Source organism: Heptranchias perlo, chromosome 6 (genome assembly GCF_035084215.1).
Source record: "Heptranchias perlo isolate sHepPer1 chromosome 6, sHepPer1.hap1, whole genome shotgun sequence".
In the NCBI taxonomy this organism is placed as follows: domain Eukaryota; kingdom Metazoa; phylum Chordata; class Chondrichthyes; order Hexanchiformes; family Hexanchidae; genus Heptranchias; species Heptranchias perlo.
Window position 1 is genome coordinate 35,315,742 of NC_090330.1, and position 14,992 is coordinate 35,330,733.

Consider the following 14,992-nt stretch of genomic DNA (forward strand, 5'->3'; position numbering starts at 1 on the left):
TACACTGGCAAGGGCTCTCTGTTCAATCCCCGGATCGCGCTACATTTACCTAAATATTGGGCAGGTAAAGAAATACACTGGTTCGTAGAGGAGATGAGGTCTGCTTACAGAGTGGTCATTGACACTAAACCCAAGAATATCTAGTATAAAAACCCAAAAACACTAGACCAACTATTGTGCCTCACTATTGCCCTGGCTTAGATTAGCTCTTGGCTTGTACAACGCAAAATCATACCATGCAGTGTATTTACCCACTGAGCTATTTTCTAATAGCTCTTGAAAAGCAAAACAAAAAGAAAAACTATCTTACATCATTGAGAGTGATGGAAGTTGGATTGATCAACTGATCTTCTAAATGGCCCTGAGCTTCTGCCCAAACCATTTCTACAAAAACCCCAACTTCATTAGAAATTCTGCTGATATTCAGGGCTTCCTCGATTACAAGCTGTTGTAAAGAAAAACACAAAATGAATAAGAACAGTCATCACCTGAAGTAGTAAAATCCAAGCAGAAAGCACTCTTGCTATGTTTATTTGTCCCTGGCGAATGTCATGAAACAGCACAACATATTTGAAACTCTCTGCCGTCCTGGGTATGTGGCAGTACTCAGCCAGTAGTCACTGGTCCTGGCGTTGTCTGCCTTCACCCACTGAAGCGAACGAAGCCTTTCCATGAGGCACAGAAAGATCCCACAACATATGTTTTTTTTTTATTCATTCATGGGATGTGAGCGTCGCTGGCAAGGCCGGCATTTATTGCCCATCCCTAATTGCCCTTGAGAAGGTGGTGGTGAGCCGCCTTCTTGAACCGCTGCAGTCCGTGTGGTTAAAGTTCTCCCACAGTGCTGTTTGGAAGGGAATTCCAGGATTTTGACCCAGCGACGATGAAGGGACGGCGATATATTTCCAAGTCGGGATGGTGTGTGACTTGGAGGGGAACGTGCAGGTGGTGTTGTTCCCATGTACCTGCTGCTCTTGTCCTTCTAGGTGGTAGAGATCGCGGGTTTGGGAGATGCTGTTGAAGAAGCCTTGGCGAGTTGCTGCAGTGCATCCTGTGGATGGTACACACTCCAGCCACTGTGCGCCGGTGGTGAAGGGAGTGAATGTTTAGGGTGGTGGATGGGGTGCCAATCAAGCGGGCTGCTTTGTCCTGGATGGTGTTGAGCTTCTCGAGTGTTGTTGGAGCTGCACTCATCCAGGCAAGTGGAGAGTACTCAGTCACACTCCTGACTTGTGCCTTGTAGATGGTGGAAAGACTTTGGGGAGTCAGGAGGTGAGTCACTTGCCGCAGAATACCCAGCCTCTGACCTGGTCTTGTAGCCACAGTATTTATATGGCTGGTCCAGTTAAGTTTCTGGTCAATGGTGACCCCCCAGGATGTTGATGGTAGGGGATTCGGCGATGGTAATGCAATTGATTGTCAAGGGGAGGTGGTAAGACTCTCCCTTGTTGGAAATGGTCATTGCCTGGCACTTGTCTGGCGCGAATGTTACTTGCCACTTATGAGCCCAAGCCTGGATGTTGTCCAGGTCTTGCTGCATGCGGGCTCGGACTGTTTCATTATTTGAGGGGTTGCGAATGGAACTGAACACTGCAATCATCTGCGAACATCCCCATTTCTGACCTTATGATGGAGGGAAGGTCATTGATGAAGCAGCTGAAGCTGGTTGGGCCTAGGACACTGCCTTGAGGAACTCCTGCAGCAATGTCCTGGGGGAGATGATTGGCCTCCAACAACCACTACCATCTTCCTTTGTGCTAGGTATGACTCCAGCCACTGGAGAGTTTGCCCTTTGATTCCCATTGACTTCAATTTTACTAGGGTGCCTTGGTGCCACACTCGGTCAAATGCTGCCTTGATGTCAAGGGCAGTCACTCTCACCTCACCTCTGGAATTCAGCTCTTTTGTCCTTGTTTGGACCAGCATGTAATGAGGCCTGGAGCAGAGTGGTCCTGGCGGAACCCAAACTGAGCATCAGTGAGCAGGTAAATTGTTGAGTAAGTGCCGTTTGATAGCACTGTCGACGACACCTTCCATCACTTTGCTGATGATTGAGAGTAGACTGATGGGGCGGTAATTGGCCAGATTGGATTTGTCCTGCTTTTTGTGAACAGGACATACCTGGGCAATTTTCCACATGTACTGTTCCAGTACAGCTACAACACTGGCATCTACTGTTGTTGAGGGGCTGAGGAGGGAAGAAAACCCAAAATGGCAACTCTACTGAGACTACAAAATCAAAGCTATCTCATATCAGGTAATATAATCTTTTTTCCAATTTCCTCTCCTGTTTCTGAATAAGTCACTCATACTGAGGTATGATTCTGTGGGGTTTGGAAGAGGACAACCGTTCTCTGGTACATCTCCCAAGTGCCTGTTTTTAACATGTGGTTCCAGACCAAGTACTGGCAGGCTATTCCATCATAGGTGTATTACATAGAATTTTACAGCGCATAAGTAGGCCATTCTGTGCCAGGTCTCTGAAAGAGCAATCCACTTAGGCTGGTTCCCCTGGTCTTTCCCTATATCCTTTTATCTTTTTTCAAATATTTATCTACTTTCTTTTTAAAAGCTATTATGGATTCTGCTTCCACCACTGTTTCTGACAAGGCTTTCCACGGGCCAACAACTCTCTGCATAAAACTCTCCTGACCTCTTTGTTCTGGTGATGAACTTAAACTTATGCCGAGCAGTGGGAATAGTTTTTCTCTGTGGACTTTATCAAAATCCCTCATAATTTTAAACAACTGTATCAGAACTTCTTTTAAGCTTTGCTGGTCTAATGAAAAAATGTCTCAGTCACTCATCCCAAATATCACTTCAATGAATCTCTTCTTTACCTTTTCCACTGCTTTGATAATCTTCCTAAAGTAGATTTAGCATTACTTTTTTGCTTTTTTACTCTACGCCTCTATTTATAAAATCTAGGATCCCATAGTTTTTTTAAAAACACAATTTTATCAACTTGTCCTCCTAATGAGACCATGCACTGGTCTGGCTGAGATCACCTAACTCAGCACAGACCTGGAATCAAACATGGGACATTCTTGCTCTGTATGGCTGACTAATAAACTGGGCAGCACATTTGCTCACCAATTGGTATATTTTTTAAGACAGCATTGAGGGAAATTATTGAACAGTGCATATTCCTCCAACCTTTTCTTCCTAGTTAATATTAACAGCCAATATTTTTACCCAATTCCGTTACTTCATTAGATTAAAAAATCGAAATGAATAGTCCGGAGAGGGGAAGATGTGTCCTTTAAATCAACAAGAAATTCTATTGTTGATAGAGGGAGTCTGTTCACAAATTTAAATACAAGTGACAGAGATATTAGAGATGAATTTCCTCATGGCTTCTCCCACTCCACTGACATAACATTGGCAGAAACCGTGTTTATGCACAGTTGTAAATCGGTTTTCCGCTGAAGTTATGGCAGCAGAGCAGGAGAAGCCCCAAGGAAATTCACCCTCATTATTCACACTCCACAGTTTTAGTCTATTTTTGGGACAGCACCGATTCCAGACATGAAAGGTCTTGAATCTGTTGTAACTTTACACTGCCACTCTAATCCATTATGCTTACATAATTTAATTATACTAAATGTTGAAACTTGCCTTCTTCTGCAGAATAGCAGAGCACTGTAAAGTAACCAAAAAAAGTATACAGAGTGCAAAAGGTAAAACACCAGCTTGTTGCTCACTGAAAAAGTGCCATTTATAGTACAAAAGAAAGCTTTCTCGACAAGATTATTCCAGAAGAATGTAGTCAATATTATCAGTTTAAAGCTGCATTGAGCTGCAGTGTAACATTTAGGAATGCAATTCAACAGCCACCTTCCCCGACCTCCTCCTTCCACCACAGGAGTGGTTATAAATGCCTCTGGCTTCCCGATTCACTTTGGGTTTAATTTTAATGACAGTCTTGACTCTTTTGAAATCCTAGCTGAATTTCTGCAGAAACACGTATTTGACTAAAAAGTTTCAGGAAGATCTCGTCACATTTAAAGAGGCATTTTTTTTAAAAACTGAGAATATATTGTAAACTTAGCCTTTAGGGTAAGGTCCTCCAGAAACATTTTTTTAATTAATACTTCTTAAAGCATATCTGACTCAGCTAATATCAACTCCTTCCAGATATGGATGGGTGATAGACATAACAGTAACCTCATCTAGATAGTCCATAAGCATGCAAGAAAGCATGAATGAGAAAAGGCTATTCACCTAATTAAACCTGCTCCTTCCACAGACCATGAACATGATTATGGATTCTACTTCACTCATGGATTTAATCTCCCAAGGGAAAGCACTGTATAAATCCTCCCCGGTTCCAAAGATTGTCAGACAAAATTTGAGAAAATTCATCCATTCTGACATCTCCATTACTCAACCTGGTCTGCTCCCCTTCAGACGATATCGTCCTCTTACTCCAGCAGCACAGAAATCATTGCTTGCCATTAAGTATTTGGCCATTTCAGCGTGTATCTATCCTTATAACCATCAATCATAATTCCAATCAAATATTTGTCCAAACTTCTTATTTAATTAGATCATCTCAGCTTTTGCTGGAAATTTGTTCCACATATCCACTAGGCCGGCAATTGGAAGGGAGGGGGGACCAGGAGAGATCGCGGGTTTGAAAGAGGTGGGGAAGGGGTGGTCGGCTGATCGTGGCAGAAGATTTGCTTGAAAGACTTTGGGGGGAGGGGAGTATTCCTGCTCCTCCTGGCCCACAAGCAGTGCTGGAAAAGCACCTACCTGCTGAAGCCAGCTGTTCCTGCCCCCCTTTAGTTGCTGAGTTTCCCGAAGCCTTGGATACCCAGCCCGCAGCCGTTAAATTCAAATGGCCGACAAAATCTCAGTAACGGAGCATCATTTACATATTATAATTATGGACCCACCTCTCCAGAGCAGGTTACTCAGATGCGCCCAAACCCATCACAGTTAAAACGGAAGTAGACGCGTTCACGGTGGGTTGCTGTTGGGTTTCACATTTTTAAAAAATTCGTTCATGGGATGTGGGCTCGCTCGTGTTGGTTCGCTCATCACCTGTCGCAGGCCCATTCTGGCAGCTATGTCCTTCAGGACTCGGCCAGCTGAGTCAGTAGTGGTGCTACCGAGCCACTCTTGGTGATGGACAATGAAGTCCCTCACCCAGAGTACATTGTGTGCCCTTGCTACCCTCAGTGCTTCCTCCAAGTGGTGCTCAACATGGAGGAGGACTGATTCATCAGCTGAGGGAGGGCAGTAGGTGGTAATCAGCAGGAGGTTTCTTTGCCCTTGTTTGACCTGATGCCATGACATTTCATGGGGTCCGGAGTAAATGTTGAGGACTCCCAGGGCCACTCCCTCCTGACTGTAAACTACTGTACCGCCACCGCTGGTGGGTCTGTCCTGCTGGTAGGACAGGGCATACCCAGGGATGGTGAAGGAAGAGTCTGGGACGTTGGCTGAAAGGTATGATTCTGTGAGTATGGCTATGTCAGGCTGTTGCTTGACTAGTCTGTGGGACAGCTCTCCCAATTTTGGCACAAGTCCCCAGATGTTAGCGAGGAGGACTTTGCAGGTCAACTGGGCTTGGTTTGACTTTGTCATGTCTGGTACCTAGTGGTCCGATGCCGGGTGGTCCGTCCAGTTTTATTCTTATTGTGACCTTCTGTAGCAAGATTGTACAACTGATTGTATATTTGCCCATTTAACTCCGACCCTCTCCCACCCATCATGAAGGGGTTAAAATTCCCCCCAAAGTGACAGCCCCGGAAGTGCCATTCTGGAAATTTAGATTTTATAAAATTACAGTTTTGATGGTCAAACAGAAATATTAGTCATTAAAAAAACAAAATCACCAATTAATTCTTCTTTTGCCATTAATTCAAATTTCCATTTTAGCTGATGAGTAAAATCTTCTTGATAATGGACTGTTTGAGTGCTAGGCCTATGGTTTACATTGTACATAAATGATTTGGAAGTGGGGACAGAAAGGAAGCTGTGCAAGTTTACTGATAGAGAATATGTGGACCAAATACAGAGGGATCTAAACAGTGGCAACACCATTAAAGGTAGTGAATAAAATCTTAGGATATATAGCCAGAGGTACGAAACATGAGTCTTAGGAAGGTAATAGTGAGCTTGTACAGAGTAGTGATTATCCCTCTCCCCCACCTGCCGTACTATGTACAGTTCAGGTCACCCTACTATAGTGGTGACATCCTGGTTTTGAAGCAGATACAGAGGATGGAGAAAAAATATCAGGTTTGGGAACCTGAGCTGCGAAGAAAGACCAAGGAAAACTGGAATTGTTTACATTGGAGAAAAAAAGGCTCTGGGAGACCTTTTTGAAGTTTTCATGATTCTAAGAGGTATAGATAAACTGAGTCATAATAAATTGACATAACCACAAGCTTTGTAACTAGAGGGCATTAATTCAAGCTCAGAAAAAGAACGCTAAACAGGTAGGTTAGATTTAACTAATTCTCACAGAAACGTGTGGAACAGACAGCCCAGGGAGAAGTTGGAGGTGGATAATGCTAGCAAATTCAATAGGGAGCTAGATTTTTCTTTGGCAAGGGGCATATTATGGCATTTTCTGAACTTTAAGACTGGTTAGATGGACTGCTACGGTCCTTTCCAATCCTGTACATACTGTGTTCCTAGAAGACATAATGTACCTTTAAGTATAAGTACATTCTTCACAGTGCAGTATTGATCCATACATTGTAAAAGTACATTACTGCATATCATAATGTTCAGGAGAACGTCCATATTCTTAGAATGTAAACATTATACTGGCCTGTTGCAGCTTCTCAGAAGCTAAGTGCTGCACAGCAGACAGATTGTTCATTTTCACTGTGAACTCCTGCTCTATTAGTTTCTTTATACACCAGTCATAGGCCTCTTCAGCTTCCTCAGCAATTGTGGTGAAGACAAATTGTTTCTGCTCCTGCTGCTTGCTCTAGTGTATACAATTGAGTATTATTTATTTTATAAAACAGAAGCAACTCCCCACATGTATTAGACCCAGAATAGAAAACAAAAAATAAAAACATTTCATGAACAAAATAACATCATGGTACATATGGCAAAACATCTGACAAAAAGTATCATTTGAATTAGGCTCAATTAAGTTGCACAAAATTAAGTTTAAAAGAATGATTTCTAAAGGAAAAAAACATCAAAATCAGTGCAGTTCATGTAACAACACACACGGGCTGTACTCATTTTCTACGAAGGTCTCATGCTTACTGAGTTTCTCTCAGGATAGATTTAAATTGGTTTGTACTTATTGTTCAAAAAGCTGCATTCAATCCTTTCCCCTCCCATTTTCCTTCAGACTTTCCCCTGTAGGCAATGGTTATATCCACAAAGCTGTCTCGCAAAAAGAGAATGTCAGAGTGTGGAGAACTAGCTACTCCACAACAACCCATTATGTGATTCAGGAAACATCATTTAAGTGAGAATTTTTTTTCCAAATACATCAGGATATTTTTATTACGCCTCTATGATGCATGTTTTTCAGCTTTGAAGGCACCATACAAATGCAAATTCTCGTTGATTAACTAAAAAGGGAAAGTAAAGCCCAGTGTGCAATATTTTCTGTATAAAATAATTGCCCGTCTAAAAAATCTTCAGCAGTATATCTCTTAATCATTAAGAGAAACCATCAATTCTGAAAATTACTGTGAAGAACTTTTTTTTTCAGGTCTCGCTACATCACAAGCTGCTCTGGTGAACTATGTTTCACGGGTTGCAAGGGTATGAACACAAGCTACTGGGTTTGTTTCTGTAAGAATTGGTACTTTGTAACAACCCGGAGACCAATCTAGTGTGTCTCTGACAGTAAAAGTGGATATCTAGTCATTAATTGTTTTTTTATTTCAGCTTGCGTACTTCCAGATCAGTCTCTAGGTTGGTTTAAAATTCCAAGAGGCACATGGGGCAGTTCCATAATTTGCATAATTGAGCAGCTCAGGATGCAGAAACCCAAAATGAAGAAGAGAGTGCTTAATTAACAATATCGCAACGCACAGGGTACATGATGCTGATTTTTAAAAAATTTACAGATGGGGAAGCATTTTGCACTGAAAGTACTCATCTTCGCAGTTTGGCCACTAAATGAATTACTTTCTGGCAAGGAATTGAGCTCTTGATGCTTCAGCTACATTGGGGGAAGATTTCCTCAGTTTGCTATTGGTAATGAAATCATAAACATGTTTCTAAAGAAAGTGATTACAATTTCTCTGCAAATTGCAAACAGAGGAACTCTTCCCTTGTGATTTCTCTCCAATAGTTTTTCTATTGTCTGCACTAAACATCAGTACCTGGCATGTAACTAATAATTCACATAAAACTTATTTTCTCAACAGTGGTACATTTTACCCTTTTTTGGAATTTTTCTACCATTCTCTAGTTCCCCTCAACAAAGACAACAAACAAATCCACAACAGTCCACCATATCCTTTTGGTTGACATGACAGTAAAATCTTTCCGAACAGATGTAAACAGAACAAAATGTAAAGAAAACTCACTCAGAGCTGCTGGATTTACTGTGTTCACTCAGAAGCTCACACAGCAAAGTTACTGACCTGTTCAAAGTGAGAAGATATTCGAAAAGGAAAGCTGCCATTTCTCTGGGAAACTTGCAACTCAACCACCACCAATTCACCAGCTCCTTTTTCATTCTGACAGAAAATGTAAGAAACTGTGTTGGTAGAGAAATTACTTGCTGTGTATCTGGTTGGGAAGAATAGATTAACAATACTCTGTGACGAAGCTAAACATTAAAAATTGGTTCAACTTATTAACTTGAGCTTCAGAGCAGTCTGAAGTGCACACAAAACTGGACGGACTATTTTTAAAATTTTATTTGAGTCTTTTCCTGGTAATATTCATTAAATGTAGCGTGCCCAGTCCAAAAAAAAGAGACCTTGCTCTTCATTAATGATGGCTTCCTTACGTGTAGTTAACAAACTTCAAAGAAATGCTGGGCACTCTGTATAAAACAAGGCAAAGAAAAAAAGAGATTTGCATGTATTACATAAAAGATGAAAAAGGATGAAATATAGATGTGTACAAGGTCTCTCATTGGTTTAGTGTTTGGAAGATTGCCCAACTTCCACAATCTGGCAATTCGCATGGTAGCTTGTAGATTTTAGTCAGACTGGTGAAATTTTGTCATTTCTATATTCTTACTCTCCAGATTTGATTTTGTTTCTAACTGGACAAAAGGCCAATTGGTTGGAACATTTCTGCCTGCATAATGTGGGTGTGGGGTGAGGCCCAGGAAATTAGGTGTTAATGGAATTTGCTAGCAGCTGCTGATTGTGTGCAATGTCCGAGTGCAGGTGGGTGCACAGCTCGCTGCCCAAGCACACCCTTAAAATACTTCTTGTGCTGAACAGCATGACTAGCTTAGAGCAGACCTTTATATAATCGCTTGACTAGCATTAAGTTTATCTTGGGCCTGATGTTACCCACTTCAATAAAAACAAGGAAAAACTTTGTTCCTCTCCGATATTATTGAAATGGCACTGAAATTACAGCAATAAACAGCTTTTAAGTGTACATTTTGTGGGAATGTGATTCCATTATTGGCAGTGAAAAAGTAACAGCAATACTGAATCTTTAACACTTCTAAAGCAGCTAATGGACCACTAAACCAATCTAAATGTCAAAAAACGTCACTAACATAGCTATGGAATGTGCATTTATAGAATCATAGAAAGGTTACAGCACAAAAGGAGGCCATTCGGCCCATCGAGTCCACGCCGGCTCTATGCAAGAGAAATCCAGCTAGTCCCACTCCCCCGCCCTATCCCCGTAGCCCTGCAAATTTTTTCCTTTCAAGTACTTATCCAGTTCCCGTTTGAAGGCCATAATTGAATCTGCCTCCAGCACCCCTTTGGGCAATGCATTCCAGATCCTAACCACTCGCTGTGTAAAAAAGTTTTTCCTCATGTCACCTTTGGCAAAAGAATCACTCACCTTAAATCTATGTCCTCTGGTTCTTGACCCTTCCGCCAATGGGAACAGTTTCTCTCTATCTAGTCTGTCTAGACCCTTCATGATTTTGAATACCTCTATCAAATGTCCGCGCAACCTTCTCTGTTTCAAGGAGAACAACCCCAGCTTCTCCAGTCTATCCACGTAACTAAAGTATCTCATCCCTGGAATCATTCTAGTAAATCTCTTCTGCATCCTCTCTAAGGCCTTCACATCCTTCCTAAAATGCGGTGCCCAAAACTGGACACAATACTCCAGTTGTGGCCGAACCAGTGTTTTATAAAAATTCATAACGACTTCCATACTTTTGTACTCTATGCCTCTATTTATAAATTGTAAACAATTTTACAACACCAAGTATATTGCTGGACTATAACTTGGTGTTGTAAAATTGTAAATTGCTGGACTATAACTTGGTGTTGTAAAATTGTTTACAATTGTCAACCCCAGTCCATCACCGGCATCTCCACATCTATTTATAAAGCCCAGGATCCTGAAAGCTTTTTTTAACTGCTTTCTCAACCTGCCTGCCACCTTCAATGATTTGTGTACACATACCCCCAGATCTCTCTCTTCCTGTACCCCTTTTAGAGTTGTGCCCTCTAATTTATATTGCCTCTCTTCTTTCTTCCTACCGAAATGTATCACTTCGCATTTTTCTGTGTTAAATTTCATCTGCCACGTGTCCGCCCATGCCACCAGCCTGTCTATGTCCTCTTGAAGTCTATCACTATCCTCCTCACTGTTTATTACCCTTCCAAGTTTTGTGTCATCTGAAAATTTTGAAATTGTGCCCTGTATACCCAAGTCCAAGTCATTAATATGTATCAAGAAAAGCAGTGGTCCCAGCACCGACTCCTGGGGAACACCACTGTACACCTCCCTCCAGTCCAAAAAATAACCGTTCACCACTACTCTCTGTTTCCTATCCCTTAGCCAATTCTGTATCCATGTTGCTACTGCCCCTTTTGTTCCATGGGCCGCTATCTTGATGCTAAGCCTAACATGTGGCACTTCATCAAACGCCTTTTGAAAGTCCAGATGCACCACATCAACTGCATTGCCCTCATCTACCCTCTCTGTTACCTCAAGAAAAAACTCTATCAGGTTAGTTAAACACAATTTGCCTTTAACAAATCCGTGCTGGCTTTCCTTAATCAATCCACACTTGTCCAAATGACTGTTAATTCTGTCCCGGATTATCATTTCTAAAAGTTTCCCCACCACTGAGGTTAAACTGACTGGCCTATAGTTGCTGGGTTTATCTTTACACTCTTTTTTGAACAAGGGTGTAACATTCACAATTCTCCAGTCCTCTGGCACCACCCCCGTATCTACAGATGTTTGGAAGATTATGGCCAGTACCTCCGCAATTTCCACTCTTACTTCCCTCAGCAACCTAGGATGCATCCCATCCGGACCGGGTGACTTATCTACTTTAAGTACTGCTAGCCTTTCAAGTACCTCTTCTTTATCAATTTTTAGCCCATCCAGTATCTCAACTATATATTCCTTTACTGAGACCCTGGCAGCATCTTCTTCCTTGGTAAAGACAGATGTAAAGTATTCATTCAGTATCTCAGCCATCCCCTCTGTCTCCATGAGTAGATCTCCTTTATGGTCCCTAATCGGCCCCACCCCTCCTCTAACTACCAGTTTACATGCCTGTAGAAGACTTTTGGATTCCTTTTATGTTGGCTGCCATCTATTCTTATACTATCTCTTTGCCCCTCTTATTTCCTTTTTCACCTCCCCTCTGAACTTTCTATATTCTGCCCGATTCTCACTTGTGTTATCAACCTGACATCTGTCATAAGCCCCTTTTTTCCGTTTCATCTTACTCACTATCTCTTTTGTCATCCAGGGAGCTCTGGCTTTAGTTGCCCTACCTTTCTGCCTCGTGGGAATGTGCCTAGACTGTATCCGAACCATCTCCTCTTTAAAGGCCGCCCGCTGTTCAATTACAGTTTTGCCTGGCAATCTTTGATACCAAATTAGCTGGGCCAGATCTGTTCTCATCCCATTGAAATTGGCCCTCCTCCAATTGAGTATTTTTACTTTAGATTTGTTGGCGAAAATGTTTGAACATCAACAAAGAAAATGGCAATTTACTGACAAAGCCCTACAAATTCTGGTAACTTTGATGGAGCAACGTAAGCCCACTTTTAGTAGGAGAGGACGATCACTATCATGCCAACAAGGTGCAAAGTAAGGCAATACATGACATACATGTTGAATGCTGTCTCGACACCTCAGACGACCTGATGGGAGGTTCAAAGAAAATGTACAATTTAAAGAGCATAAGGTAAGGCATCAACATGTAAACGGTGATGCTAGACCCTAGGGAATCCCGGGCCGTGCGAGAGGTTCTCAGGTTTTTGTCCATCTGAGGGCTGTGTGTTGAAAATTCAGCAGTCTATATTTTTTTTTTATTGCACTTTTATTTACGAACTAGTACATTATTTTTGCAGTTCTATAGTAGTGTTTTTTAAAGTTTCTTTGTCACGGACTCCCTGCAAACAATGACACTTCAACAGAACCCTTGCTAACATCCAAAAAACGATGTCAGCTACATAATGGGAAATAATGCTCGGGTTGCTTTTTCATTGCGATTAGCAAAAACAGCCCATGCCCCAAACCACCATAGAACTGTAGGCTGCATGCTATAGTACAACCCTGAATTTACAATGTTCATTAACTGTGCCCTACCTGCTCCACAGCAGTGTGCAAACAGATATGTTTGTACCGCAAATAGATTTTTTTAATGTGAATCAAATCTAATAAACCCCACTTTTATGTGGTGGTTGTACACTTTTGCAGTTTTCAGATAAATGTTATGCTCCTTGATTCTCAAAGGCTGCAAATAGTGGCACAAACCAGTTATTAAAACTGAAATTATTTGTAGAAACATAGGAATAAAATTTGAGTATTAACATACCTCTCCCGTTCCATGTACTATCTGCAATCAAGAGGTCAGGCAAGCAACCTGTTCCCTAGACTTTGCCAATGCTGCTTTGATCCAGCTGCCTGAACATAAGCATTCCTCCTTCCTTCCCTTCCTTCTTTAGTGGAGTTCCCCTTCTCCACTCTGTGCTGCCACACTGCAAAATTGTGATTCAGAACTCAGCAGCAGAGGATTACATGTTGTAACGTGTGTCTCATCACTCTGCACCATGCATTAGTGTTCCAAAATACTGCACCATCAGTACTAACTTTTTCAGTTAAATGCATGCTATAACCTTTCCTTTTTGTTTTACCAGCTCACTTCAGATATTCTCTACCAACTGGATGGGGAGTGAGTAGGCTAAAGTAATCACTTTATCAATGCCAGCAGTGATCATGCTCAATGTTTTACAAATCATCTTTAAAATGGAATGCATATTACTTCACACTGTAGCACTGGTGCTGTACAGACTGTAAAATACATGATACCTACATAAATTGTCCATTGCATCAAGTCAACAAAAGATCTGTAAAAATGAGCGACCACAGAAGAAAATGGATTAAAAAATGGAAAACAAATCTAGATGAAATGAGCTGGAGGGCAGCAAACCTTTTCCCATATAGAATACTTCACCACCTCAAAATCTGCTGGAAAAGGAGGAATATTGCTATCGTGTGCAGAAAAAAATCTGTGGAGAAGAAATGTACACATTAGACAAAATATACAGTATGTAAACAACGAGTATTTATTGATTAATGGATCTGCAAAATTATTGAAATGAACACTTATCATAATGGATAATGTGGTGATGTAGTGCATTTAGATGCTAGCACACATGAGGACAGAGTGATTTAATGCAGGCTCACACCCACAATTTCCAAAAAATGTATTACTGATTTCAGCTATGACATTATCGGGAGGCACCCTGTCTCCTCACAATGAAGCGGGAAAAATTGAAGAAGGGGCCTTCCTCCAGACTGCTCTTGGGCACTACTTAGTGGCCGGTTGCACTGTAGCACTGATGGAGACTGATACAGACTTGAGAGCTCAATTTTAAAGCCAAAGACCAGGTGCATTGGGGGACTAAGGAAATCGGGATCTTCTGGAGTGGGCAGGAATCCTGACTCCAACGTGCTGAAGAACGTGCAGGACCCAGAGTCATCTGGGTGCGCGCGCCGTTCCCAAACCCGGAAGTGCCGCCGGCAATTAAAACCAGTGGGAAGGTATTTAAAACACTAAATCAAGTACTTGAAGTACTTGAAATGTACATAAATCCAATTAACTATGAAGGCAAGCGATTTCAACGATGCATCAACGTGTTTCCCGTGCTGTGTGAAACGCGCCATGGTGAAGGAGCCGTGTTTCAGCCAACAGCCATTTGGACATTTAAATGCCTGTTTGACAGATGGGGATAAAAGGCGAGTTATTGCAGCAGAGCACTCAGTTCTCTCAGACAAACTTTTAGCTGGGAGATCTTTGTGTTTAGACTGGTTTAGATTCAGAATTCTTCTGTTTACACATATTTACCAACTTTTCAGACCCTCTCAAACTGACACCATCAGGATGGCTGCATTCACCACTACATCTGAGGATGAGGAACATCACCATCCTCGCCAGGCACGGCGTGCACTTCCGCCACTTGGAGCTCCACAACACACTGCTGCGCCAAGGGCACCGGCACAAGAGCACAGAGAGGATCAATAGAGAGAGCGATGTCACAGGAGGCACTACCCTCGCCACAGGGTCTGCAGACCGAGGCTCAGCTTCTTCTGAGGAGCAGAGCATGTGGAGGCTGAGAGTGAGTTGCCAGGTGGTCGCAGACATCTGCAGCCTCCTTCATGCCGAGCTGCTCCTGGCTCAGCCTCGCGGCATCTCATTATCCGTCGCTGTTAAAGTCACCACTGCCCTCAACTTCTTCACTTCCGGATCATTCCAGGGTGCCACCGGGGACATTGCCGGGGTCTCTCAGTCGTCTGCACACAGTGCATAAGGCAGGTCATCGATGGCTTGTTTCACAGGGCCTCGCAATACGTCAACTTCCCTATGGAT

General features: G+C 42.2%; 1 protein-coding gene across 4 annotated transcripts in view; it reads right to left on the minus strand.

Moving 5' to 3' along the window:
* Positions 1 to 14,992, minus strand: part of parp4 (poly (ADP-ribose) polymerase family, member 4) — a 108,892-nt gene that overhangs the window by 80,479 nt on the left and 13,421 nt on the right. For 3 of the 4 annotated variants that reach the window (XM_067986101.1, XM_067986102.1, XM_067986100.1), the window contains exons 5-8: positions 13,553 to 13,631; positions 8,583 to 8,678; positions 6,791 to 6,952; positions 311 to 445 (exon numbers count right to left, since the gene is read on the minus strand). In XM_067986101.1, coding sequence (XP_067842202.1) covers positions 311 to 445; positions 6,791 to 6,952; positions 8,583 to 8,678; positions 13,553 to 13,631 — 472 coding nt within the window. The remainder of the gene's footprint in view (positions 1 to 310; positions 446 to 6,790; positions 6,953 to 8,582; positions 8,679 to 13,552; positions 13,632 to 14,992) is intronic. The other variant, XM_067986103.1, reaches the window with a different exon arrangement.